Here is a 26805-nt window from a genome sequence, read left to right as displayed (position 1 = left end):
TCTTTGTGATGTCTTCTCTCACTACCCTCTTTAAATTCAGCACGCTAAAACTCCTTATCCTCTTTCATCATGCTTTCTGTTTCCTCCATAGCACTTATTACCATTTAAATACATTTTATTTCCATTTTTATTAACTACCTCTCCCTATTAAAATATATATCCAACACATTTGATTTTTAAAAATGTGTCTGAAGAGAGCATACAGTGCTTAATAATAGATGCAAAATTCATAAACAGGCAAACCAAATGAGTGGTTTGCTTGCAAATACATATTTTTTAAAAAACAATGGAAAGCAAGGAAATAACACAATATTAAGAATAATGGTTATTGCTTTCAGAGATAATGATGGGAATGCTATTACAGTGACACACATAAGGTCTTCTGGGAGTGTTGCAATGTCCTCTTAGCTCAGGTAGACAAGATGTTTACTTCATCATTGTTCTAAAACTATCTATGAATGCTTCCTGATAGTCTTTGTCCATATGCAATATTTCCCAGTTTTTCAAAGAGCACTAGGAAAAAGAATGACACATTTCAAAACTGCCTTAAAAAGTAGAGCTAAAGAGATAAGTATTTTTTCAAATTATCCATATGAGATTTTAACCATACTTTCCAAACTTCCAAATTCCATAACACATCGTGATGCTTATAAAGACCATCTATTTTTGCCTATTATATTTTGTTCATTTTAATAAATCTGCTTCACTACTTCTTTATACATATGTATACTTCTATTACTTCCCACATATTCATAAACCATAAATTTTAAATTATCTGTCTTCTATCTTAAAATTATTCCCAACACAGTACTTGATACAGAGTCAATTTTTGTTGAAAAGGTTTCAGACACTCATCATGCAGAGAAATAAGCAAGGATGAATCATGAAAAACATGTTCATCAGTATTTACTAAAGTGTTTTAACAACATATTGACAAAATTGTCCTGTATCACTTTCCAAAACCTATGGCAGCTAAAATTTTAGATAAATCACAAAAACCCAGTAATTTAATAGTTTTGAATACTTCATTGTAAAAATAACTCCCATTATATCAAATTTAAGAAGTTAAAAGAAGTCATTTTATGTAACCAGATGTAGCATCATTATAAAAACACATTTTAAGTAAATGTAATTGCAAAGATTTTTTTAAGTACAGAATTAATATAGTACCACAGAAGCATTAGACTCACTACTTTATAATTTTTCTAGAGGTATAGCTGAAATCTGTTTTCTTTCACTTGAAAAAAAATTACTTAGTTGACTGTTACAGCCGTCAAGCTGTAAATAATACTGTTTAATATGTTCCTCATGTGTTAAAACTTATTGTGCCTTTTCACAGGTTAAAAGAATACAGCAGTATTCAACAAAAGGTCAAGAAAATCTGAGGCTTCCACTAACACAAAAAAGCCTCCTACGCTAAGCCATACAAACACATAAGTGCAAAGAATGTTAGAAGATCTCGTATTTAACAAGGCTAAGAAGTCAAGACCACAAAGGCCCTGGTACCCAAAATCATTACAGCAAAGTTGAAATCTCCTAAATGATAATACCAAACAATAAAACACCCTAACACTAGAAAAGGAATCATTTTTTGAGCAATGGGAATTCCTATAATACAGGATGTTTGTTTGTTCTCTTATTCTTTAAATGTAAAAAAAAAAAAAACCAAAAAAAAAACCAGACTCAACTAGTCCTGAAGTAGAAGAATAACGGCAACAGTTTTGGGTGTCTCCGAACTTTTACGTCTCACTCCTTTTCTGACAATGGCAAAACAATGTATTTTGATAACTATATATTAAAATTTTACCTTCTTTCATTATTCCAAAATACCATAAACCATTAGCATATAATATTAAACCTGTAAACACAAATCACAGATTTCTATTTTTTAAATAAACTTTTAAGTATAACATATATCATATATACCATATATATTACACAAATTGTAAGGATATAGTTCAATGACTCATCACAAAGTGAACACATTTGTGTAGCCACTTCAGAACCTTCTCTGCTGCTCATCCCAATCACTACCCCATTCTTCTGAGCCCAAGACAATCCCTATCATAACTTCTGAAACTATAGATTAGTATTTCCTGGTGCTAAACTTCATTTAAATGGAATCATAGTATATTCTTTTGATTCTGACTTCTTTTGGTCAACATTAATTTGGTGAGATACAACCGCATGGATGCATAGAGATGATCCTTTCATTTTTATTGTTGCATAGCATTTCATTGTAAGAGTATATAACTTATCTACTGGAACTGATGACAGATATTTCACTTGTTTGTGATTAATGATTATTACAAATAATGTTGTCACGAGTATCCTATACGACTATAGTGCAAGCATATGCATTTGTTGGATATATAACTAGAATAACTATTTCAACAGATTCATACATTACATATGTGTGAGTGTACTGAAATTTAGCATAAATTGTCAAAAGTTAGTGCTTCTACCAGTTTCTACCCACTTGATATTAGCAGTCTTATAAACTTTAGCCATTTAAGTGGATTTGTGGTACATTGATGTTGTCTTAAAGTGTTCTAGTGACTAATAAAGTTGAGCAAAATATGTATTTTGGCCATCTTAATGTCCTTTTATGTGATGTACCTGCTCAAGGCTCTTACACATTTTCTATTGAATTATCTGACATTTTGTTGATCTGTAGTACTTATCTACTTCTCTAACTTCTCTTTCAGGAAGATAGTCCTTTGTTGACTTTATGTGTTGCAAATACCTCCCCCCAAGCAACCTGCCTTTTCACCTTATTTTTAGATATTTTTTAGATTTATATATCTCAGTTTATCATTTCTCAGATATTAATAGTATTTAAATCTATCTTAAAGTCTTTCTTTGCCAATGATATGGATATTTGCCCATCTCATCTTCTACAATACTTCCATACTACCTTCCATATTTAGATCTACAACTGATCTTACACTGACCTTTTTGTATGGCATGAAGTAGGGCCCAATACATTGTATATCTTATTGGCCCACAATAATTTATCACAAAAACATCTCTGCAGTTCAACTTTCTCATAAATTAAATGTCCATAAATTCCTATGGAATTCCTATTTGCCATATTGGTCTACTTCTTTATCTTTGCAACAACACTTAAATACTAGATCTTCAAAATCATGAGTTTTGGTAGAGAAGTCCTCTAGCTCTGTCCTTCTTAGTTTGTTTCAGCTATGATTGGCCCTTTGCATTTTCAGATAAATTTTGGAATATGCACTTCTATTTCTAAATATACATATATTTTTTGCTGTAATTTTGTCTGGGATTACATTAAATTTATATATCAATTTGGGAAAACACATATCTACAATATTCAGTTTTTCAATTATCATAATATATCCTCCATTTATTTAAGTCTTACTTATTTCTCACAATGAGGTTTTATAATTTTTATGTAAAGTTCCTGCATACATGTCATTGCATTTACTCTGTAGGTGTTAATGCTCTTATGATGACATAAGTCATACTGCTTTTAAGTTACTGTTTTCAAATAACCAACTTTGTTGGGGTTTTTTTTTTTAGCTATATAGATCATCTTCATCATAGGTTTCTTTTCTATTTCATTAACTTGTATTCTTATCTCATATTCCCTTCCTTTTTCCTATCTTTATTTACTTTATCCTTCTTTTAGGATTAATCTTTCCTTTTTCTAACTTCTCAAGGCTGATGTTCAGGCTTTTAAAAACTCTTTTCTAATAAATTCATTTAAGTTATAAATGTCCCTCTTGGTGAGACTATACACACTTTGATCTGTTATCATTCAGTACAAAATATTTTCTAATTTTTAGTATAGTTTCTTAGACCAATTAGTTTTAAGAAATTTATCAGGGGCTTCCCAGTAATTTCTGTGTTCATTACAATTACACTGTATGATTTGAATCTTTTTAAATTTGTTGAGAATAACATTAAAACCCACTATATGGTATATTTTGGAAAATGTCCCATATGTACTTGACAACACTGTATATTCTGCTGTCATAAAATAATATGTTCTCCAATATCGAAGAACATGAATTTATTAATTAGGCTGTTGAAATCATATATATTTTTATTGTTTGTGTATTTTTGTTTTTTGTCTCCTTATGCTATCGCTTATGCTATTTGAGTTACCAAGACAAATGCATTAAAAATATCTCAGTATGACCAGTCACTTTTATTCTGTCAAATTTTGCTTTATTTAACACAATATTATAAGGTACATATAAATTCATTGTATTCATTATATCTTTCAGGTAGAATGCCTTCCAGGTAAATTGTTATCTGTCTGATAGTAGTAAAACTACACCAACTTTCTTTTGTTTACCAATTATGTATTTTTTTCCATTCTCTTACTTTCAATTCTTCTAAATATTTTTATACGTTATATCTTTTCTATGCAGCATGGGCTAGGTTTTGTTTTATATCAAGTCCAAAACTCCTTACCTTTTAATTGAAATATTTAGTCTCTCACATTTAGTATAATTTGGTATATTTCCTTACATTTAGTGTAATTACTGACATATATGGAGTTAAATGCACCATCCTCTTACTTCCTTTATTGTGTCCCAACTGTACTTTGTCTTTTTCCATTCTTTTATTTTTGTCCTCTCCCAAATCCATTAACTAGTATTCTCATTTTCCCTTCTACTAGCTTACTAGATATGATGTTTTACTTTTCTTTCTATTACCTAATGATTACAAATAAATCTTTAGTTGTTGTCTACTATAAATTAGTTCTTTTATCAATCTCCACTGATTACAACAACCTCAGTATTTAGAACACCATATACCCTTCTTCTTGACTTATATGCTGTTATTATATGCTTTTAAATTGTATACCCATTTAAGCCTCTATTTTGATTATAGTTGAAGATAATAACCACTTCAATTTACTCTTAATTTCTCTATTCCTTCCAATATCCAGGATCATTTTTTCTTCTACTTCAATATCATTTCCTTTATTTAGTATTTCCTTTATTGTAGGAGAATACTGTCAAATTCTTTTTATTTTTGTTTTTCTGAAACTATCCTTATATTGCTTTTGATTTTTAAGGATATTTCACTGGGTGCAAAATTTTAGGCTGATTATTTTCTTTCAGCAATTTGAAGACACTTTGTCTTCTAGATCATTTTTTCAAGTTGAGAAATCAGTTGTCAGTCTTAATGTTGTTCCTTTAAAGAGAATATGACTTTTTCTCCCCTTGACTGCTTTTACATTTTCTCTTCATGTTTGGATTTTCTTATGTTTCACCATGATATTTCTAAGTATTAATTCCTTTGTAGCTATTCCTCTTGGAGGTCATGGAATTTTTTTCTATTTGTGGCTTGATGTTCTTTATCACTTTTAAAAATTCTCAGTCATTAAGACTTCAAAGAGTGCTCTACATTATTTTCTTTTTCTTCCTCTTGACTCCAATTACATATATGTGATCATTTCTACAGCTCCCTTACATTTCCGTCCCCATTTTATTTTTTATTCTTCTCTTTATTTCCATATGGGTATTTCCTTCTAACCTATCTTCCATTTCATTAATTCCCTCCTCAGCTGTATCTAATCTGTTGTTAAACCCATCTAAGAAATTCTTTATTCATTTACTATATTATTCATTTCTATAAATTCCATCTGATTGTTTAGTAAAAGTTTCCACCTGTCTCCTAATATTTTCTACCTTCTATTTTAAAGTTTTGGTCTGAAAACACCATTATCCTATAGCTATGCTTCTAATGACTGTTTTATATCTTTTTTTTTTCCTAAGACTTATCATTTTATTTTGTCAGATACTACCTTTTTTTAGAGAAATAATTTGAGGCTCTATACAATATTATCTTCCTCAAAAGAGGATTTACTTTTGTTCTTCCAGCTACTTAGTCTATGGACATATCACCATAATCTAATGATTTAAAATGGACTTATCCACTCTAATAGGCTTAGAATTTCAGGGACTAAACCATGTCTTTAAGTATGCAGTAAAGCCCATCTTCCTTAGCACATATGGAAATCCAATTTTGGTCCTCCATATTAACTGACAAAAGCTCTGCTCAGTTTCTTATGACAGCTTTCAGGATTTATAATTGTCTAAAAGACAACAGTTGCACAAAATCCCTACTTTACCTCCCCTGACATAGATCTTGACCCACAAATTCTCACTGCCTTGATAATTCTCAGATGCCTAAAAAGATGTAATTCCTTGCTAAGCGAAATAAGTCAGGCAGAGAAGGACAGATACCATATGTTTGCACTCATAGGTCTAACAGGAGAACAGGAGAAACCTAATGGAGGACCAGGGGGAGGGGAGGAGGGAGAGAGAGTTGGGGAGAGAGAGGGACACAAAACCTGAGAGACTATTGAATACTGAAAATGAACTGAGGGTTGAAGGGGAAGGGGGAGGGGGGGAAAAGAGGTGGTGGTGATGGAGGAGGGCACTTGTGGGGAAGAGCAGTGGGTGTTGTATGGAAACCAATTTGACAATAAACTATTTAAAAAAAAAAGAGAAATACATCAAGAGAAACAAAAATAAATAAATAAATAATAAAAAAATAAAAAGATGTAATTTCTGATTTTTCTCAGTGGAAATAATATTCCAAAATAATCCATTCCACCAATGAAAAAGAGCTGCAAACACACATTTACATATATCTCAACAAAGTAGCCTATCTACTAAACTATGTCTACTAAAAACTGAAACCAGTTCTGAGGTGATAAAAACCTAAAATCAATCTGTACAATGCATATATTTGCTCCCACAAATACGTTAAAGTATGTATCAGGCTTATTTGTCAGTGATATAATTTAGATACATATATACTTTAATCAATATATGAGGGCAATTTTAAAATTAAACAAGAATCAAACTTTAAGAATGTTAAAAACATTAAGAATAATAGAAAAACATTTTGGTGCTCACTGATATTTTTCAAAAACAAAGAACCCAAAAATATTAAAGTACTATATATATCTATATTTCTAATAAGGTGCAGAAAGAATTTACAAATTTTAGTAATTCTCTTAAAGGAAAAGTACTCAATGTTATTTGTGCATATACTAAAATTACCAAGATTGATAATCACATTCTTCCATGCAGAGTTCATTGTGGGAAATTTTCAGGAAGGGAAACATGTAAAAATCTGAGCAAATTCCATTCAAGTTTTAGGCAACAAGTAATGCTCATTTGACTTCATTCAAATAATACCCATGACTCTCTTTTCTATTTACATATATTAATATCGTTCCCAGAACATTGCTGTAGCCATTATTATTACTGTGAACTATGATGCCGCTTTCTGCAGAAGCACTAATCTTTTCCTTTTTGGTATGATACAGTAGTTGTAATATATACAAAAATCTGTTAAGCAGATTGACAATGCCTTAATCACTAAATCACAATGCCTCTTGCTATCAGAGCAAAAATACAAAGAGGAAAGTTAGAAATGTTAAAATAGAAAGTAAAATGCAATGTATAAATTATATAAAAGAAAAAAGTAATTTATTGGTTTTATCATTTATAAAAATATAAAGAATAACAATGTATTGATTAGACAAAAAATAAATAAAAATGAATAAAATAATCCCAAGGAAAAATCTTATTTTTTAATTTCATCTTTCTTTTTAAAAAGAAAAAAATTAGAATATATGTTTGAAAGTGATGAGGGTAGAAAACACATCAAACTTGGTGAAAAATTATATTCATCCAAACACATATATAATTTCATGATGCAAGTTTAAATGAATGTATAGTGCCTAAAAACAATAGAGTCATTTCCCAGGTTTTACAAAGGTAAATATCTGAGTACAGCAAAACATGTATTTTTTCATGTTTGTTTATCACTGGCAGAAAGCGAGAGTGTGAATGGGAGAGGGGCAGAGAGAGAGGGAGACACAGAACCCAACGCCGGCTCCAGGCTCTGTCAGCACGAGGACCTGGACTCATGAATCCTGAGATCATGATATGAGCTGAAGTCGGATGCTCACTGATTGCACCACTGCAGTGCCCAAAAAATTCTATTTTAAAACTCATATACATAGAAAAAAATAATAACTGAAAAATTAATGAATAGTATTTCCAACATAAAGAGAGCATTATGGTTATAAATGCACAATACACTAAATAAGAAACAGAAGTGGCAAATGAACACATAAAAAGATGCTCAGTCACGACAGTAATCTGGGTATGCACAGTAAGTATCAATGAGATAGCACTCACGTCCATCGCATGTGTGAAAGAAAAATCCTCTCACAATTACCAAATGTTGGCGGTAATATGAAGAAACAGTTACATTCACACCTAGCTGGTGGAAGACTACATTAACAGTGACTTGGGAGTGCAATTAGGAAACATTTGGTAAAGTTGATACAAATACCCTCGGACACAACAATTTCACTTTTAAGTATGTGTATGTATGTGCGTGTGTGTGTATACCCTACAGAAACTCTTGCACATCTGCATGATAAAACCAGTACAAAATGTACAACCTAACATTGTTTATAACAATAACAACAATCTACCTAAATGCACAAGCTTTGCATTTCACAGGAAATTAGATGATGAAACTGAAGAAATGCTTTTAAAATTTACAAATGACATTAAAATATGAACTCAAAGAAGGAAAAAAATCAAAGGGCAGATACCAAAGCTCAAAGTTATATTGGTAAGCAAACTTGCTCATCTGAATTAAATATATCATTACTTACAAGTAATGCATACAGAATCAGTATATCTATGTAATCAGAAAACACCTTAATGTCAATTGCCTAAAGTGGTAATGACTAAATAGGAAATGTGTTATTTCATGCCTTTGCTATACAAGAGAATTTCACTAGTTGAAATACACAGGGAAAAAAGAACACGAATGTTTCCCTGAAAATATTTAATAAATCCCACTACTATACAAATATAAAATACAACAGTGACAAAGTTTCTCATCATACTTTTACCCAATCTACTCACCAAGTCTTAGTGTTAACTTCATACTTATAAAGATCATCTACCAATCCATATTTATTGCCTGGTAATGCTTTATAGCCTCCGTGAACATAAATGGACTTTGTTATTTCATCATACACACTGGTATGGCCATATCCACCTTGAACAATAGCTCCTTTAGTTTCTGGGACAAGCCACGTGTTCGATGCTGTAAGAGAAAGAAGATAAATCATGAACTTCAAGGAGTATTTAAAAATATAACTACTATATCACTAAAGTACTAACAAGTAAATTCTAATACATTTTTATGAGTAAATTAAATATAACCTAATATCCGTTTAATCCAAAAACAATTATTAAATATATGCTGGTTACTATTATTAACTCAACTATTATTAAGCTCAAGAGACTGAAGCTGAGTAAGACTGGTCTTTCTGTAGACTAAACCCTGAAATATTGAAAGTGCCAACATTTTTGGATGTGCAACAGAAAAAGGAAAGCTTTATTCTCACATATATTTCTGTATTTGTAAATAATGCTGAGAAAAGACTAACAAATAGTTTATGAGAGCCTCCTATGTGACGAGCTCTGAATTAGTCACTGATATAACAAAGATTAAAAAGATAGGATACCCGCCCTTCAACAGTGTTCAGCCCTGCGCTGGCCCATCATCACTTGGTTCTGAGCCCCACTCTCCCTTCTCCAGAGTCCTCTGTATTGTTGATGAAAACCTAAACAATACATTTCTAAGACTTCCTTGATAGTTATTAACTGATCGGTTCCACGAAGGGGAGTGCTGGTGAGAGATTAGAAGGCAAAACTAAGAAAGACATTCTGCCTTCATCTCTAGCAGCAGGAACACACAGGTGACGACAGTGGGTCACAGCAGTGGTGACTTGGTAGCAATTGCAGCAGGGGTAGTAGCTGCCTAGTGGCAGCAGTGACACCTAGAAGAGCTCGGTGACAAATGTTGTAGGTATGTAGCAGCTTCCACACTGCTGGGTGATCTCTTTTTGGTGTCTCTAATACTCTGTAATTAACTCACCACATTAAATCTCATTCTTCTTGCTGTATCTAAAAGGGACTCTTATTTCTAACTGCAAGACACGCTTTTAAGAATATGCAGATAAACAAAACACAGATCCTTGACCTCAGATCATTTTAGATTATAAATAGCAACTACACAGAAATCTGTCACTGGTCTTTAGGTATCCGACCAGACCACACCTCTATCTTCCAACTGGCCACCTAAACTTTGTAGGGGCACCTGGGTGGCTCAGTCAGTTAAGCCTCCAAGTTAGGCTCAGGTCATGATCTCATGGTTCACGGGTTCGAGCCCGGGTCGGGCTCAGTGCAGACAGTTCAGAGCCTGGAGCCTGCTTCGGATTCTGTGACTCCCTCTCTCTGCGCCTTCCCTGTTCATATTCTCTCTCTCTCCCTCTCCCTCTCCCTCTCTCTCCCTCTTTCAAAAATAAACATTTAAAAAAATTTTAACTTTGGCATTGTAGACAGCTTAACTGAAAATACTCAAATCAAGTAATAAGAAATAAATATCTTAAAAATCATTCACTTTTACATAATTCTAAGGTAGTGAAGAAAGTGATACTTCAATAGTTGTAAAACATAAAAATATCAAAAGAGTCACTAAGCCAATTTTAATTGATAAAAATAAACATATATGAAGAAGTTTCAGAATATATTTGTAACTAATGAGTAGTACATTTTGGAGGTAATTTCCAAAAAAAATGACACAATGACACTAATAATAATGCCTCGAAAATAACTTGATTAATACTCTTTAACCCCTTATTAAAGCCCTACTCATATAGTCCAGTTGAAGATTTTCTTATTTTTATTCATTCTCTTTTTATAAAGATAAATATTTTCTTACCAAAAAATAATGTAGGAATAGAGGTCTTTAATGTAAAAGTGAATATTACCTTCTCTCTCAGCCTACTATGTAGAGATATGTTTCACAATTTGTTATAGTCAGACTATTTTTAGACTATAATTCTAAATATTTAATTACACACATGCAAAACACATTTAAATTACAAATATGTGTACACATATCTAGATATACTTGTACCAAAAACCATGCTCTTTTACAACTGTGTTTTCACTTAAAACAACTGAGACACTTTTCCATGACCCACTTATTATTTTTCAACAGTTAAATTCCATTTTATTAATGATACATAACTTAAGTAACTCTACACTGTGACTCATTTGGGTTTCAATTTTTTCCTAAGAACAATAATGCAATAAAAAACCTTGCAATCCACTGGAGCATCACTAGCTGACAGAACACATACTATGTCTCAAGAAGTACCTCATTATTTCATGCAGTAATAACCCTTTGAAAGGTTTACAGCTGAGGAAATTCAGAGTTAGAAAAACTAAGTACCACACCCCACTAAGTACAACAACAGGTTCTAGAAACAGTGCAGAGACAACCAAAGAAGAAATCTGAAAAGTGTAAAGGGAGACGCTACATCTGCCCCCGCCCCCCCCAACAGAAGAAGGCTATACAGGCCCAACGCTTCTCAATTCCCCAACCTAGCAATGAAAAGGTGACTCAAGGAGGCTTATTCCTCCTCAAAACTGAGTGTTGAGATTTAACACCAGACCAACCTCTAAGAAAACTATACAAATAAATAAATTCAAATTCCTCCTCAAAAATACAAGTCCTATGGACAATCCTAGATGATCCTAGCAGCAACAACAAGAGGGACCCGCAAACACTGTTTAAAGTGAGCAAACAGAGAAACAGTTCCTTTTCCCCATGAGATCGAGACTGGAAAGGGAGATCCCACAAGACTTGGAAGATAAACCTAAACTGAGGAAATGACTGCCTGCTAGAACAGAAGATTAAATGGGAACCCAAATCTCCCAATATAATAGCAAAATATCCAGGATACAATAAAAAAATCACTTGTCAGACTGAGGACCAATAAAATCACAACTTTAATGAAAAAAGACAATCAAGTGACAGAAACACTGAGATGCTGAAATTACTTGACAACAATTTTTCAGCAGCCATGATAAAAACATTCCAGCAAGCAATTACATGTTCTTTTGAAATAAACAACAAATCTCAGCCAGAAAAAAAAAAAGAAACAAAGAAACAAAGAAATGAAGACATTTAGAGGAAGAAATGTAATAATAAACAAAAACTATATGTACAGGTTCACTATAAAAGTGGAGCTGACAGAAGACAGGATCTGTAAATTTGAGGACAGATCAATGAAACAAACCTGAATAAGAGAGAAAATATACTGAAAAAAGTTATCAAAAACAAACTTTTGGGGGACAATAAACAATTGATTTAACATTCACATCATTGGGTTCCCAGAAGAGGAAAAGAGAGTGGAACTAAAAGAATATTTAACGAAACAATAACTGAAAATATCTAAGTTTTGTACAAGACATGAACCTACAGATTCAAGAATCATAGAGAAGTCCAAATAAGTAGAAGAAATCCACACCATGACACATCATAAGAAAACGTATAAAAACTAAAGACAAAGAAAAAAAAAGATCTTGAAAGCAGCCAGAGAGAAATGACACACTGCTTACAGGGGCACATAACAGAACAACCCTGGATTTTTCATTTGAAATTAAGGCCTGAAGGGAGTAGCACATTTTTCAAGTGCTGAAAAAACAAGACCTGTCAAGTATGAATTCTATTCCAGCAAAACTATCCTTCAGGAATTAAATGGGGGGGAAAAAGACTCTATGAAAAGAAAGGAAAGTAAAAATTTTTGAAATATGACCCTCTCCTTAAAGGATGGTAACAGAAAAAAATTTTAAACAGGAATGAAATAATAAAAAAAGGAATCTCAGAGCATCAGGAGAGAAAGACAAATAGAGCAGAAATATGATTACAATCAATAGACTACCCTTCTCATCTATCCTCTATAAGGTTTATAAATCATACTAGATGAAGGAAAAATATATAATATCATCTAATATGAAAGACAATGATGCAAAAAGTGGTAAAGGTAAGAGGATGTAAAAGCAAGCAAGGTTCCCACACTTCACTTGAAGTGGTAAAATGTTGATACTAGTACTAGATTGTGATAAGTCACATATGTATTGTTTAACACCCAGACCAACCTCTAAGAAAACTATACAAATAAATATATTCAAGAATACTATAAGTAAATCAAGAGGGCACCTCAGTTGCTCAGTTGGTTAAGCTTCTGACTCTTGATTTTGGCTAGGTCATGATCTCATGATTTGTGGGATTGAGTCCTGCATCAGGCTCTATGTTAACACAGAGTCTGCTTGGGATTCTCTCTTTCCCTTTCTGTCTCTGACCTTTCCCCACTTGTGCGCTCGTGTGCTCTCTCTGTCTCTCAAAATAAGTAAATAAACTGAAAAAAAATACTATAATTAAATCAACATGGAATTCTAAAACTTTTTCAAGTAACCCATTAGAAACAAAGAGAAACAAAGGCATAAGCAACAGGAAACTGAGAGAAAATAAACCATAAAATAGACCAAGACACTAAGGTATCAAAATTACTTTAAATGTAAATGGTCATCCATTTATATAAAATCCTTGAAGTAACATAATTATAGAAATGGAGGACCGATCAGTGATTATCAAGGGTTAGAGATGGGAGGGGAGTGAGAGTGGAAGAGTTGTGGGTGTGGCTTAAAAGGACACTTGGGTGACTCAGCTGAGTGACTGACTGTCAATTTTGGCTCAGGTCATGATCCCAGGATCCAGGATCGTGGGATCAAGCCCCTTCATGCTAAGTGTGAAGCCTGCTTGGAATTCTCTCTTTCTCCCTCTATTCCTCTCCCCTGCTCACATGCTCTCTCTATATAAAATTTAAAAAATAAATAAAATTCAATAAAAGGGCAATGTGAAGGAGTCTTGCATAATAGCTAGCTATTCTATACCTTAACTGCAGTGGTGGATACATGAAACAGTATGCAATAAAACTGTACAAAACCACACACACACACACACACACACACACACACACACACACATATAAATACAAAGGAAACTGGGGAAATCTGGAATAAGACCAGTTAATTGTATCAGTGTCAATATTAAGGTTGCAATATTGGAATACATTTTTGCAAAATGTTACCACTTTGGAAAACTCCATGAAGGGTACACAGGATTACTCTGTTATTTCTTACAAGTGTATGTGAATCTGCAATAGTCTTAAAATAAAAAGTTTAATGAAAAAATATATATTCACCTTATATGGTGAACAGGCAGTTCATCATGAAATACAGTATTTCACTCAACTACTTATCAAACATTAAAAAAAAATTAAAAGTGTAACACCTATGATACAGGTCTAACACCAAAATCTGTATTCAAAATACTCTGGCAGTATCTCTCAAGGCTTGGTCACTAGCAATTCAGTTAAGGAACCCACAGAGGGTATGGTAGTTTCAGATGAGAAGTTAAGGAAATAATGTTTTGTTATACTCAAAATGTAAAATTAACTATGATTCATATCTTCATTATATTTTTATTATTTTTGCATTTGCAACTGTGCACATACTATAGGGAACCAATTTCTCTTAGGAAATATTCCAAGTAAACATACTGGTTATCCCAGAAAACGTATTTTCTTATCATTTGTATGTTGTTATTTGCAGAGGAATAAATTTTGCTTTTAATTTAGTAATGTGCTCCATCAGATTCCCAATTTTTAAAGAGTAGTTCATTAAAAAGAAAAGATAATGATGAAAACAGATCCATGAATACATGAAATAAGTCCTAATAATACCATAAAAGCCAGAAGCAAAAGTGAATTTGTAGCTGAGGTAGCTGCACATAGAGAAGGCTGAAGAAATCAGCAGAAAGATTGACCCAAATCCTAAACTGAGTACTGACCTGCATGTGTATAACAGAAAACTACTTAAAAGGCCACGTAAGGAAAAGAAAAGAAAAAAAAAGAAATCTAGCAAGCTGAACAACTTGGTTCTCACACAGGTCTGGGAACAGTTGCGGTGTTAGCAGACACAAAAGAAAGACCTCATACAACAGGAGGCATTAGGCAGAGTCCTAAAAGAGGCTGTAATACTGGAATAAAATGATAACTTACTTAAAGACAATAGGCACAAAAATTTATTATAGTGTTCAGAATATATGAGAAATAATATGAGTAAAAAGTAAAAGAGGAGAATCTGATAAGCTAAAGATGTACACTGTATAGCAACCTCAACAAAAAGGGGAGTTAATAAATTAACAGCCCTACGGATTCAAGAAATTGAACAAATCACAAACAGAATAAGTTGAAAGATTTCCACAATTCCACACATCACGATTAGGCTGCTGAAAACTGAAGATAAACAAAACATCTCAGAAGTAGTTAAAGAAAAACAATTCAAACAGCTGTGGTATTAATGCCAAAAAAAATGATGGAGGCCAGAAGGGAGAGCCCAATACTTTCTAAAGTGCTGACAAATAACTGTAACTCAGAATTCTATGACAAGCAAAACTGTCTTTCAGGAATGACTGTGAGACACAGAGATTCTCAGATACAGAAAAACCAGGATAATCCATATCCAGGAGGCCTGTTCTAAAAAAATGTTAAAAGAAACTGTTCATTCAAGAGCAAAAATGAACTAGGGGAACCTCACCAAGATAAAAAGCTTCTGAAGGCAAAGGAAACAATCAGTAAAACTCATAGACAATCAACAGAGTGGGAAAAGATAGTTGCAAATGACATATCCGATAAAGGGCTAGTATCCAAAATCTATAAGGAACTCACACCCAAAAAACAAATAATCCAGTGAAGAAATGGGCAGAAGACATAAACAGACACTTCTCCCAAGAGGACATCCAGATGGCCACAAACACATGAAACAATGCTAAACGTCACTCATCATCAGGGAAATACAAATCAAAACCACACTGAGATACCACTTCACACCAGTCAGAGTGGCTAAAATGAACAAATCAAGAGACTACAGATGCTGGCGAGGGTGTGGAGAGACAGGCACCCTCCTACACTGTTGGTGGCAATGTAAACTGGTGCAGCCGCTCTGGAAAACAGTGTGGAGGTTCCTCAAAAAATTATCGGTAGAACTCCCCTATGACCCAGCAATAGCACTGCTAGGGATTTACCCAGGGGATACAGAAGTGCTGACACATAGATGCACATGTACCCCAATGTTCATAGCAGCTCTCTCAACAAGAGCCAAATCTAGAAAACAGCCTAAATGTCCATCAACTGATGAATGAATCAAGAAGATGTGGTTTATATATACAATGGAATACTACCTAGCAATGAGAAAGAATGAAATCTGGAATTCACAGCAATGTGGATAGAACTCGAGGGTGTCATGCTAAGTGAAATAAGTCAGTCAGAGAAGGACAAATCCATATGTTTTCACTTACATGTGGAACAGGAGAACTTAACAGAGGACCATGGGGGAGGGGAAGGGGAAAAAATAGTTAAGTAGAGGGAGGGAGGCAAACCATAAGAGACTCTTAAGTACAGAGAACAAACTGAGGGTTGATGGGGGTGAAGGGAAAATGTGTGATGGGCATGGAGGAGGGCACTTGTTGGGATGAGCACTGAGTGTTCTATGGAAACCAACCTGACAGTAAACTATAAACAAAAAAAGAAACTGTTCAACAGAAGATAACTTAGAATGAAGGCAGATAATGTATTACAGGGATCTAAAACTTATAATTGTAAAAATTATGACTAATAAAACATCTAAATGTATAAAGCAAAAACTGATAGAACTAAAACAGACTATATAGTTAAATCCACAATCATAAATAAGGGTTTCTACATTAGTCTTTCAGTAACTGAGAAAAATACTGAGGCTTGAACAACTCCACCCACCATTACACAACTGGCATTTATAGAACACCCCAACCAACTGCAGCAGAATACACATCCTTTTAAATTGACACTTAACATTCACCAAGACAGACCATATTCCCAGTCTGAAGAAAAGACTCACAAAAGTTTTAATAGCAAAACATAGTCTGACAAGAACTAAATTAAACAAAAATAATGATAAGAAAAAAAACCTGAAAATTTTTCATGTATTTGGAACAAACTAAATCCTACTAATCAACACAGGAGCCAAAGAAAAAATCACTCTCACACACACACACACACACACACACACACACACACACACACACTTTGAATTAAATGGAAACAAAAATACTTCTCAAAATATGCAGGACACTGCTTAAGCAATGCAATCAGCCCTTCCCATGGGTGGTTCCTTGACAGCAGCAAATGGAATTATCTAGAAACTCATGAAAAATGAAAGTTTCCTGGCACCAATCCTCACATAATGAATAAGAAAATCAGGGGTTAGGAGGCAGCAATCTATTTTAACAACCATCCAAGTCATTCTTATGTATATTAAAGTTTGACAACTATTGGCTTTGAAAGAAATTTTTAGCAATAAACACATATTTAAAAAGAAGAGAAAAGGTCTCTATCAATTCAATGCCCTATTCTCCCACCTTAAGAAGATAGTGAAACAGAGATAATAAAACCCAAATAAGGAAAGAAATATAAAAATAAAGCACTAGTCAATAAAACTAGAAAACAGGAAAGGAAAGCGACTTATTTGAAAAGATGAATAAAGTTGTTTAACTATTAATCTTTAGTCAACCTGCCAAGAGAGGACACAAATTATTCATATTAGATATAAGAAAGATATCACTACACAGTTTACAAACATTAAGAAGAATATAAGAGAATATGATTAATGACTTTATGCCAATAAGTTTACCATCTTAATGATGTGGGCAAGTCTTGTTCACAAAGAAATGGGTAATTTGAGTATCTCTAACATTTATTAAAGAAAATAAACATAGTCAAAACCTTTCTGACAAAGAAAGTTCATGAACCCAACAGTTTCATTGGTGAGTTCCATCAAACATTTGAGAAAGAATTAATACCAATTACACAAACTCTTATTACAGAAAACAGCATGGAATGAAACACTCTCCAAATCACTTTTCATTACCCAGATTGCAAAACCAGACAAGACATTATAAAAACAGAAAACTACTCTAATATCTCTGATGAGCACAAGCATAAAAGTTCTTAATATATTTAGCAAATCAATTCCAGCAATAAATACATTATGACCAAAAGGGTTTACCCACAAATGCAATAATTTAACATCTGAAAATTAGGGTCATTCACTATATTAAGAAACAAAAAATATATACAATAAAGGACAAATGATCTTCTCAATAGATGCAGAAAAATTATTTGACAAAATTTAACATCACTGATGAAAGAGACTCGGCAAACTAGATTTCCTTCACCTGATAAAAGGCATCTAGAAAGCATGCCATTAACATAATTAAAAGACTGGCACTTTCCCTCCTAAAATAGGAAAAAAAAGATAGGATAATCTGCTTTCACTACTCTAAGTACTGTACCAGAGAAAGGACCACTGCAATAACACGAAGAAAATAAGTAAAAGGTATACAGTTTGAAAGGAAGAATTTATTAACATGATTTTAACACATGATCATCTATGTAATTTTTAAAAAGCTACAAGGATTAATAAGTGTTTTAAGCAAAGTTGCAAAATACCAGTTCAATAGAAAAAAATCAATTGCTTTTCTATATACTAACAATCAACAATTATAAATTGACACGTTTAAATGCCATTTACAGGCAAACATGATAATTACTACACTACACAAATACTTGTGAAATGCAATTTACAATAACATAAAAAGTTTAAATACATATAAATTTAGCAAACTGTGTGCATTTAAAGACCTAATAAATACTAAAATATACCATGTCCATGAGTTAGAAGAATCAATATTGTTAAAGACTCAATTTTCCCTTTATATGTAATTTAACCTCAATTAAAATCCCTACAAGCTTTTTTTAAAGAAATTGACAAGCCAATTCTAAATTTAATAATGGTAATGTAGAGTACATAGAAGAGTCCAAAATTTTTTGAAAATAGAGAAATGACTGTGGAGTTACTGCTTGGTTTATAAAGCTACCATAATCAATAAAGTGTGGTTGTGGAGAAAACATAATGTACATCAGTGGATCAAAAAAGGGTCCAAAAATTAACTCATATAGTCAAATGACTTTTTAACACATTTATCAAGGGAATTCAATGGAGAAAGGAAAATCTTTTCAACAAATTTTAATGGAAATTTTGGGTATTAAAAAAACACTCAACCCTTACTTTGTACCATATATGAAAATTAGGTCAAACAGACAAAAGATCTGAGGATAAGTGCCAAAACTATAAACAGCTAATAGACAATGCAAGAGAAAAACCTTAGTGACCTTGACAAAGATCTATTACTAAGAACACAAAAACCACAAACCATAAAAAACTGACAAATTGCATTTTATCCAAATTTAAAATCTCTGCTTTTTAAAAGACATTATAAAGAATAAATGCATATATTTTAAAAAACTTTAAAAAAGAAAAAACTGAAAGACAATGAATTACACATCAACATAAAGAAAGGGAAAAAGCTTAACAAATCAAAATACATCAAAAGGAAATCAGAATAAAAATGGGAATTAATTCAATTTAATGAATATACCAAAAAAAATCCTTAACCTCAAAACTTGGCACTTTGAAAAGTATTAAGATTTATGATCCTCTGGAGAATCTGCTCAAGACAAAAAGTAAGAAAGTGAAAATAAGCCAATATGAGGAATTTAAAGGGGGCAGAGCTAAAAAATATTCTACACTTCACTAACAGCATATTTTGAAGAACTTCAGGTCAATACACTTGAAAATTCAGATAAAATAGACAAATTCTGAAAAAATAATCGAATGCTAATTCTGACAAGAAGAGAGAAAAAACTTGAGTGGACTTATAACTATTAGATTAATTGAATCTCTTACTTTAAATAAAACCTTGCCACAAAGAAAACTCTAGACCCAGATGGCTTCACCAATTTCTACCAAACACTTTTGGGAAAAGTAGTAACTGAATAGTCTTCCAGACAATAGAAAAAAGGTCATATAAGAGGCAGCAAGTCCAGCAAAACAGAAACGGTTTCTCAAAAAGTTATCTGTACAGGAGATTACATACAGCCTTACTCTAAAACTGTAAAGGTCTGCATTGCAATTCTAAAAAAAATAAAAACAAAACCAGATAATTAATAATTATCTAATATGAGGAAGTTTCCAGTCGGTGTTCAAATTTCTACTTATTTTATAAGCTTTGTTTTAAGTTTTTTTGGAAGCAGGATCTATATGAGATCCATACATGCAGTTGTCTGGTATGTCTATTAAATCTCTTAATCTACACATTCTCCATCGTTTTTTATTTGCCAATGGTTTACTCTTCCACATTTTTTGTCAATTTCTAGGATGAAGGCAAGAAAGTTATACTTTAATATTAAATGACCACTGGGCCAATAAAAGGACAAGGTAAGTCAGTCTTTAGATGCCAGAATTATAAATCAATAATAATGATGGGCTGAGACTCTTTTAATAATAAATGTCAGGCCCTTGACGGAGTCTCCACCATTAAATAAACTCTAGGACAGAGTATACCTCCCTTCACAGTAATTGTATAAAAAACAAAAAACAACTAAGAAGTTTGTTTTCTTTAGGCTAACTGTAATATAAGTATACAATAAAATATATCTAGATCAAGGGAAAGTCTCATATTACATAAGACACCACGCTCGTTAAGTCCTGTCTGAATAGGTTATAACAAAGTGTAATTTGCCCAGAGAAGGTGATAAAGATAACAAAAGGTCAACTAAGATACTGTGTATCTTATATTTATATAATCCCAATCTTCCCTTCTACTAGCTGGGTGGCCACTGGCCACTTGTGTGAGACATCTGTGCCTCAGTTCCCTTATAGAACGTGATAAGAATAGTTTATATTTACATGTTCACTTTGAGTTGACATGTATAAAGTACTTACAACGTTAGCACAGAGTAAGGCCTCAGCAAACATTAGCCACTATTCTCATTACTGCAAAATACTCTTTAAATCATTAATTCTTGTGCTTGTTTAAAGCATTGTTAATTAAGGCATTAACAATGCCTTAACTTTGGCTCAGGTCACGATCTCACAGTCTGTGGGTTCGAGACCCACATCGGGTTCTGTGCTAACAGCTCAGAGCCTGGAGACTGTTTCAGGTTCTGTGTCTCCCTCTCTCTCTCTGCCCCTCCCTTGTTCACACTCTGTCTCTCTCTGTCTCAAAAATAAATAAACATTTAAAAAAACTTTTAAAAACATATGGAAACCCTGTTCACCTTCGGGGAAGACTGAAGGAACTAGCAAACTTGTCAAAAAAAACAGAAGGTTAAGTGGAAAGAAAGATATCGCAAAACATCCGGAGGGCCAGTATGTGGAAGCATGGGTAATTTGCACCCGTAGAGCTTTATATAGCCATGAAGAATCAAGTACAAATTTATAAGGCACCTGTATTTCTTCCAAATATAAATAGAATTTTTAAAATATACACAATACAGTGGCTGCCTTGTAAGGGACTAAGGTCTCCATCAGTGAAAGAATGTTAAACAGAAAAAGACCTGAATTTTCTGAATCCTGAATACACATGCAGTGAAATGTTTTAATATAACCAATAAAAGTTTAAAATATAGATTATTCATACAGCTTTTAAACAGTTTTAAAGACATATGATGTAATAATTTCACTTACCAAAACTGAAGTCTCTGATTGTGATATTTTCTGAAACATTTAGAAAATATGAAGATATATATATAATCCGAACAGCAGCCTTTGTCACACAGACTGAGCAATTTATTAAATTAGTATTTTACTTATTACATTGAAATTGATTCACTTTACCTAATTAGTCCTAAAAAGTTCTTCACAAATGAAATTCCGTATCAAATGCCAAGCCTAATTTAAGATAGTAAAAGTAGGCATTTTATGGTTCCCATGATTGAATTATTTTTAAAGGAGAGATTCCCTCTATTAAAAATTCCTAATGTCCACCACCTGATACACCTGTTCTTTAGATCTATATTTCAGACACTAGTTTGCTGAAAAACAATATCCAATTTACACTACCAAATTTTGAAAAACATGTGATGTTAAGAGCTGAAGAGAAAGTAACATATCACTACATTTATAGAGGGGGGAAAAAACTAAAAGTATCATATCTATTGGTTTTTAAATTAAAAGGGAAACAGTTAAGATAAAATGGCATTCATAATGCCTTCCCAACTACACCTTCCAAATTCTAAAAGCATGAAAAATACTAAAGCAAAACATTAATATTATACTAACCTTGAGATTCACATTGAGATTCTTAGAAAGTTTATGAGGTATTGCTAACCTAGAGTGAAATAAATTTCCCTCAGGACTAACCCAGAATAGCTTTATGGCCCAAGTTAGTAAAACCATCCATATAAGTCCCCTCTGAGATTTACAGATTCCCTAAAAGCCATAACTCTAAGTATAGCAGAAAGGACAAACTGACGTTTCCTTTACTGCCAGAGGAAGTTCGGAGGAATTCCTTATAATCCTCACTTTGCTATATAAGCAAAAATGAAAAAATACACACCCACTTCCTGTAACCTATTTTTAGCCTTTTATTTGCAAATAATTTCAAAGGTACAAACAAGTTGCAAGAGTAGTCGAAGAATTCCCATCTACCCATTTCTCAAATTCATTGTTAATACTTTGTTCCATTTTGTTATTCTCCTTCTCTCTCTCTCTCTCTACACACACACACACACACACAGACATTCATGCATGCATTCAGGCACACACAAGCACAATAAATGTACACATCATTCCTCTAACACCTATATATTTTGGTGTATATTTTAAGAACAAAGACTTTCTTTTTATATAACCATATTACAGCTATTAATGTCAAGAATTTCAACATTTATAGAATGCTTTAATACACATATTTCAGTTTGTAAACTGAGCCAATAAAGTCCTTCATAGCATTTTTTCATCCAGTACAGAGATACAGTCAAAGATCACCTGCCATGTTCAATTATCATGTTTCTGTTTTTGAGAGAGAGAGAGTGTGTGTGTGTGTGAGGGGCAAGAGAGGGGCAGAAGGAGAGACAGAAAGAAACTCAAGCAGGCGTCACACCCAGCGAGGAGCCTGCCAGGGGGTTTGATTCCATGACCCTAAGATCATGACCTGGGCTGAAATCAAGAATTAAACACTCAACTGACTGAGCCACCCAGGAGCCCACTTGCCATGTTTCTTAAGCCTCCTTGAATCTGGAACAATTTTTCAGCCTTTATCTCTCATGACATCAACATTTGTGAAAGTTAAAGCTCTTCCCCTATTGAAATAAAAAGTTCTTAATTTGAGATTTGCATGATACTGCTTAATGATTAGACTTAGGTTTGCAGTCCTGGGTAGGAAACCTTGTCCCACAGACCAAATATAGCCAGTGGCTTGTATTTGTAAATAAATATCCTTGGTACACAGGCATATTGATCCATTTTACATATTATCTATGGCTTGCTTTCACATTTCTCTGGCAGCACTGAGTGAATGGAACAGAAACTGTATGCACTACAAATCCCAAAATAGTTACTGTCGGAATCTGCACAGAAGTTCGCCAAACCGCACGAGAAGTGATGTGGCTCCAGCAGCCCTCATATGCAGAGGCACACGACGTGCAACTTTCCATGGCTTGTGATGTGAATTTTGATCACTCAGACAAGGTGCTATTCTCTCCTGCACCCTATGAACAATCTGTGGGAAATCTCAGGCATATCTCATCAAAAATCTGTCCCTACCCCTGCAGATTTAATCTATTGATGATTCTTTCCCAAACCAATTTTTACTTCAATTAATGCAAAATGATGATTTTTCAACTCTAGCAATGCCAGCCTTCTGTGTATTTTCACCTTTTGTCTGTTGGACTGTCCATCATCCGGGCAAGCTCACAGATTCCTAATGCTTCAAGTTTATAATTTACTACTTTCCTAAATTATTTTGATGCTCAAAGTATACCAGATTTTACCAAAGAAACCCTCTTTAAGCTGATTCCTTTGACAGGACCTATCATTTTCTTGAGCAGTTCTTTAATTTGATACAGTAAGACATACCAAGTTCATCCTTACTTTTCCTGCCACAACCTTAGAAAGAGCCATTTCTCCAAGGAGCCCTGCTTTCTTTTCTTGGTAATGTTATTAGAAATTAGACACTCACTGCTACGGGAGTGTCTTGGCTTCCAGGCCCTTTCAGGAGAACCTGCTTCGGTAACTGTGGGCCTCCCTGCCCATTTGTCTGTCTCCCTACATACCTACCTGCCTACCTAGCTCCCTAATCACAAGCTCGCACTGATACCTCCAATTCCAACCCATGAGGCAGGATTATTCTTGCCTTTCCCATTTCATATTTCTATCTCCCACCTTCCACCTTGAGAACTTTAGCTCCCAATAACACATTTTCTCTTTTTTTTTTTTTTCAATCTGGCAATATACAAAATAATGTAGAACTGTTTCACCAAAACCTTCAAAGCACAACCCAAATACTGAGGACATGTAACCAAATACTGTGTTAAAAAGGCGTGTCGACTAGTTGTGCTCTCCTGCTTTCAGTGTACTTTGTTATTCATCAGAAACATGGTTGATTCAGTTGTTTCTGTTTGCATTGTTCTACAGTTTTCTTCCTTTGCTTGTTGATTTTTTTATAAGCAGATATTCAATATACTTCTAAAAATCCAAACTATGTAGCAGAATACTTTCATTTCCTATCCTTCCCACACCACTCTCCCCCATCTTGTATAAGTAACCAACATCACCGTGTTCTACCTAATACTTCCATTGTTCATGTTTGCTCATAAAAAGCAGGCATAAGAATATTTTCTGGGGATGCCTGGGTGGCTCAGTTGGTTAAGTGTCCAACTCCTGGTTTCAGCTCAGGTCATGATCTCATGGTTTCATGAGTCTGAGCCCCACATTGGTCTCTGGGCTGGCAGCTCGGAGACTGCTTAGGATTCTCTCTCTCTCTCTCTCCCCCTCTCTCTGACCCTCCCCCATTCATGCTATCTCTCTCTCAAAATAAACTTTAAAAAAATAAAGACTATTTTATTTCCCCTACATTTCAACACAAAAGTAGTATGTACTATACGCTTTATTGTACTTGGTCACTTAATTTATACTGTAAATAAAGCATGCCATGTGATTTCAAAGAGTCCTTCATTCTTTTCTGCAACTACATAGTACTCCACCAATGTGGATGCACCAAACTCTCTTTGACTTGCATTGAAGGAGTTTCCATATAGTGTCAAAAGGAATAACTTTGTCCATACCAAAAAAAAATGTATTTTTGCATTTCTAGAGATATAACTGAAGTATGAATTCCTTAAAATGGAATTAATAGGTATTTTTGTTAAATAGGTGGGGGTTTTTTCCTATATTTGTGACTTTCAGGAATGGTTCATAGTTTCTCTAAATAAAGTTGAACATTTCTTCTCAAAAAAAATGTAAGTGATTTAGCTTCATTGTAGCTATTCTAAATGTATTTTTCTCTTCCTTAGGTCTTCTAATTGCCTGTTGTATATAGCATACATGAAGGATATTGATTTTGCATATTAATTTTATAACCTGCTACCTTGGTGAATTATTTCATTATTTTATTATTTCAGTTAGTCTTATTACTGTGTAAGGTTGTCCAGGAATCCTATTATCACCTGCAAATAGTTTTTCTCTTTATCGAATTCCTATTCCTCTGTTTCCTCTACTACCTTCAGAAAAATGTTAAACAGTTATGCACACGCTTGTTTTGATCTGGACCTTAACAGAAATGCCTGTTTCCCCATATAAGATGCTGAAATATGTAACATTTATTGTGTTCAAACATCCACTCCAATTTGTGTAGAGTTTTAGTTAGGAATGGGCTTTTTTAGCATGGTCACTAGACCTACATACTGAATTTTATTAATGCACTTCTTAAAAGTGACTCATCCTTGGAATCCTAGTTATATATCTCACTTGATTACGGTATATTCTTTTCTTGATGTGCAATGAAGTTTATTCATTTTATTTAAGATTTCTGTAATGATATTTAAGAGAAAGCATTTTAATTCATTCTTAGTCATATAGATTTATAATATTCTATTTCTGAGATAACTGTCTCAGCTATTAGTAGCAATGTTAAACTTGCTTTCTACAACAAATTTGTCCATTTTCCTACTTTTTTTATTCTCTAAAACAATTACGAGCACTGCTAAACTTAACCTATAACATCATGTAGGCATGGTGCTTTCTCTTTTTTTCTATTGAAATTCAACTATATAAACTTTCTGTCTCTGCTGGGTTCAATTTTAGAAAACTGGTATTTTCTAAGAAGTTATCCATTTCTCGATGCTCAACATCACTCATCATCAGGGAAACACAAATCAAAACCACACTGAGATACCACCTCACACCAGTCAGAGCTAAAATGAACAAATCAAGAGACTATAGATGCTGGCGAGGGTGTGGAGACACGGACACCCTCCTACACTATTGGTGGGAATGTAAACTGGTGCAGCCGCTCTGGAAAACAGTGTGGAGGCTCCTCAAAAAACTATCCATAGAACTCCCTTATGATCCAGCAATAGCACTGCTAGGGATTTACCCAAGGGATACAGAAGTGCTGTTGCATAGGAGCACATGCACCCCAATGTTCATAGCAGCAATGTCAACAATAGCCAACACATGGAAAGAGCCTAAATGTCCATCACCTGATGAGTGGATCAAGAAGATTTGGTATATATACACAATGGAGTACTACATGCAATGAGAAAGAATGACATATGGCCATTTGTAGGAAAGTGGATGGACCTCGAGGGTGTCATGCTAAGCGAAATAAGTCAGGCAGAGAAGGGCAGATACCATATGTTTGCACTCATAGGTCTAACAGGAGAACAGGAGAAACCTAATGGAGGACCAGGGG

The 26805-nt window shown here is 33.6% G+C and overlaps 1 protein-coding gene across 1 annotated transcript in view; it reads right to left on the bottom strand.

Annotated features, from left to right (window-relative positions):
* Positions 1-26805, bottom strand: part of ATRNL1 (attractin like 1) — a gene marked incomplete at its 5' end in the record, with an annotated part of 743525 nt that overhangs the window by 638705 nt on the left and 78015 nt on the right. The window contains one exon of the mRNA XM_029920431.1: positions 8955-9138. Coding sequence (XP_029776291.1) covers positions 8955-9138 — 184 coding nt within the window. The remainder of the gene's footprint in view (positions 1-8954; positions 9139-26805) is intronic.

This window comes from Suricata suricatta, chromosome 2 (genome assembly GCF_006229205.1).
Source record: "Suricata suricatta isolate VVHF042 chromosome 2, meerkat_22Aug2017_6uvM2_HiC, whole genome shotgun sequence".
Lineage (NCBI taxonomy): Eukaryota > Metazoa > Chordata > Mammalia > Carnivora > Herpestidae > Suricata > Suricata suricatta.
This window is presented reverse-complemented; position numbering and strand designations above follow the sequence as displayed.